The 3,593-nt window shown below is 52.7% G+C and overlaps 1 protein-coding gene across 1 annotated transcript in view; it reads right to left on the bottom strand.

Moving 5' to 3' along the window:
* Positions 1 to 1,757: 1,757 nt before the first annotated feature.
* DAGLA (diacylglycerol lipase, alpha) overlaps positions 1,758 to 3,593 on the bottom strand; it is a 34,392-nt gene continuing 32,556 nt past the window's right edge. The window contains exon 19 of the mRNA XM_010011196.1: positions 1,758 to 2,685. Coding sequence (XP_010009498.1) covers positions 1,758 to 2,685 — 928 coding nt within the window. The remainder of the gene's footprint in view (positions 2,686 to 3,593) is intronic.

Here is a 3,593-nt window from a genome sequence, read left to right as displayed (position 1 = left end):
ATGTCTGGGGCTTCCAGAGACTACTCAGTGACCACAGCTAAAGGCTGTGGGATAACAGGAGAGGATGACAGGAGCCCAGAGGCTTGCTGTGAGCCTGGGAAGCACAGCATCCTCCCACAGTGGAAAGATCACAGTAAGGAAGGGAGAAGAGGGCCATAAACATCTCTGTGATTACAAGGGAGTTAGAATGGGAATTTCTCTTCCAGTGAGGGAGGACAGAGCTCCAGTGAGATTGACTGGGAACTGCGGAGCTTGGATATGAAGGTTTTGTGTCAATGAAAGGCTTTTTACAGGTCACAGTATGTTGAAACTCTCTCAATAGGTAGTTTCTCTCCTGCTCCCATCACTGGCAAGTCCCTGCCTGGAAAGGTCTTGGAGGCTTCTCCAGGCCCTGAGGTTCTGCACAGCAGTGCTCAGGGAGTTCTCCTGGTGCCTTGGTCAAGCTTTGCAGTGTGGTGGTGTGCAGTGGAGAGGCAGCCAAGGGAGGGCGGGTGAGGGATGCACAGTGCTTCCCCCCGGCTCTGAGCCACTTGAAAAGCAGAGGACTTGCAATCCTACCTGCCCATCCTCTCTCCCCTTGGATCCCAGAGGGAACAAGCACAGGAAGGAGAGGATGAACATGCTTTTTGCTGAGGGAAAGCCTCCCTATTTGCTTAATAAATACCTTCCAAGCAGCTTAGCAGCTCTGTAAACATATAAGAGATTTCAATACTTAGTAAAAGTCCATCTTTCCCCTGAACTCCCAATGACAGAGGCTGGCACTGATCTGTGGTTATGGCATATGGGTGGTGTGAGGACCCAGCAGAGGCTTCCAGGCTCCACAGAGGCCTGGCACATAACACTGGGTGTTGAGGAGCCTGTTGTTGGTTGAAGTTGATCCATCCATGCAGCTCTGAGATGAAGATCCTGTCAGTCCTGCAGGAATGTGGCCAGCTCAGAGTGGGCCAGGGAGCTGAGAAGTGATGGTGGTGACATCCAGGAGAACTCTTTCTGGCACAGAGGGACGTGGCAGAAGGCTTTGGCTCTTCCAGTACAGTGTCCTTCCCTCTCAACAGCAGCCTGGTGGTCACTGAACACAGAAGGACTCAGGGGAGAGAAAGCAAGTGCCAGCCCTGTTCTTGCTGTGCCTGGCCGGGGAGAGAAGACTGCGTGTGGGGAGAATACAGCCCCAATGGCTTTAAAACAGGAGAGTGTCCTACAAAAGCAATCCCTATGGAAGTGGGATGGATTGGAACTTGGGCCAGATCCAACCTGGTAGTGCAATAGGGCCCAAGTCTCAATCCATTCCTTTCCAAACCCTCTGACATGGTACCAAAGGGGGGATGTGGTCTGAGCCCCTCACTTCTATCCAATCCTTGAGCTTCAGAGAATCCACCCCTTCACTCCAGAGGATTCCCTGAAGCAGGATATGTCACTCCCAATCTCAGCAGGTGCCCTGGATATGTCACTCCCAATCTCAGCAGGTGCCCTGGGGCAAGGAATCTGCCTCAGAAATGCAATGAGACAGGCTGAGGTAGGGAACTTGCATCTACCTTTAGGGACTCAAACCCTACAGCAGGCCCTGTGAGGCAATGCTGCCTCTCCCAACCCATCCTCTACGGACACCAATGTGCCACCACTGCGTCACCCCCAGAAGGAACATTTCCAGCTGTCTCCTCTGATCTGAACTGCCCCATGACCACCTCTTCCTCCCAGTACTATCCCAGCACTCAGCCTATGGGATCAGCTCTCAGAGCTGCACCCCTTTTACCCTGCAACTAGAGGGCTGAAATCATGAGGTCGTCCTGCTTGGCAGGGCTGGTTACATGGCCAGAGGGGGTCGAAGTCCGGATTTTCTCAGTGGCCAGGCACTCCTGGCTGCTCACACCTGTAGGAGTGATGTCCATGAGTTCTCCAGATGAACTAAGGGGGAAAGAGGGGGACACAGAGATGCCCGACGAAGGATCTGTTGAGCCTGCAAACAACCTCGGGGGCTTAGGGACTAAGTTGGGTTCATATTGTGCCCTCAACAGGATCTCTTGATCACTGACAGATTTGGGCATCTCTGCAAAGTCACTGGAGCTGTCTGACACCATCATGCAGTAGATGTCCTGGAAGGAGCTGCTTTTGCTATCCAAATTAAAGAGGCTGTCTATGAACTCAGCAAATTCCAACACTTGGGGACTGGGAACATCAGTGAGACGTCCGTTCTGGAGAGACAGCTCCTCCCGAGGGGGCAAGGAAACTCGGTCTCCCTCACTGCTGGCTCCCTCCTCGCTGCAGCGGCGCTGAGGGGTAGTGCCACCACTGTTGAGCACGTTGTCAGGGGGCTGAGTCTCTTGGGAGTGCTTGGAGAGGCTGTCAGCAGCCAGCAGCTCTGTCCGGGAGCTGAGGGAAGGGTTTTCCTCAGGGATAACAGGGTCTATATAAAAGCAGTGTGTCTCATCCTTTTCCATGACAGCGTGGAGGCTGGGAGAGCCCCGGATGCTCCGGAAACCAGAGGAGCGCCTGGAATCAAAGCTGTAGAGGGATTCGTTGTCTGAGAGGCTCTCCATGGTGGCAAGAGGGGCACGGCGGTCCTGCAGCTCCACAGACAGACGTTCCTTCGTGTCCAGGAGCAGCAGCTCCACAGGGTCTTTCTGCACAGGGGAAAGTGGCTTTGTCTCATAAAAGCCCTCCAAGCTGATCTCAGAATGGGATTTGCTCCTGCAATGAGAAACAGACAATGTGAGGTCACATCACACCACAGAACCAACCACAAGTTGCCACAAAAGCCAGAGGAACCAGGTCTTGGGCAAAGAGGTCCTGGTTGCTCTAACCAGAGCCCTCCACGACTGCAAGAAACCTCTTATCTCTCCATCCTCCCACTTGAAAGTACTGGGTACAGTTTCTCCCTCTGCAAACTCAGGTTCTTGCCATTCTCTCTTCTCTCCTGGCTAAATGCCTTCCCTCTCAAGCACCATTTTCACTTAGGACCATGGTTCTGCTCCCAGTGAAACTTGCAGTGCTCCCAACTGAAGCTTCCACATGTTCAGACAAACCCCTCTCTCTGTATTAGAAAGAATTAGGGCAAGAGAGGTTGAAAGACCAGCCTACAGTTAACCTACTACTATTCTCTTCCTTCTCACACTCCGGAACCATTCCAGTCTCATGCCTTCCCCTCCTGCTCCATGCTGGCAATCCCTACCTTGCTACCACCAATGGCAGGAGGCTGTTAGACCATTGCCCATGCCCAATTCAGCTCCCATTTCAGGTGGCAGACTTGAAACCAGGTAAAAAAGCAATTTACTTAGCTTAAGACAAGTGAAGATCTTGAAAAAGACTCCAGTTACACTAAGACTTCAAAGGATCCGGCAGGCTCCTCCAGAAAGACACCATGTCAAAGACACAGGGAAGAAGCTCCCCACACCAGGCACACATAAAGCCTGGGATGAGCTGCAGCCAAAGCACCAGCCCGAAAGACAAGAACTTAAGGAAATATCATAGAATCACAGGATAATTTGTGTTGGAAGGGAGCTTAAAGCTCCTCCAGTTCCAGCCCCCTGCCCCGGGCAGGGACACCTTCCACTAGAGCAGGTTGCTCCAAGCCCCTGGGTCCAACCTGCCCTTGAACC

This window comes from Nestor notabilis, unplaced genomic scaffold (genome assembly GCF_000696875.1).
Source record: "Nestor notabilis isolate BGI_N333 unplaced genomic scaffold, ASM69687v1 scaffold2963, whole genome shotgun sequence".
Lineage (NCBI taxonomy): Eukaryota > Metazoa > Chordata > Aves > Psittaciformes > Psittacidae > Nestor > Nestor notabilis.
Note: the sequence above shows the minus strand (reverse complement) of the source record. Positions and strands in the feature narration are given on the sequence as shown.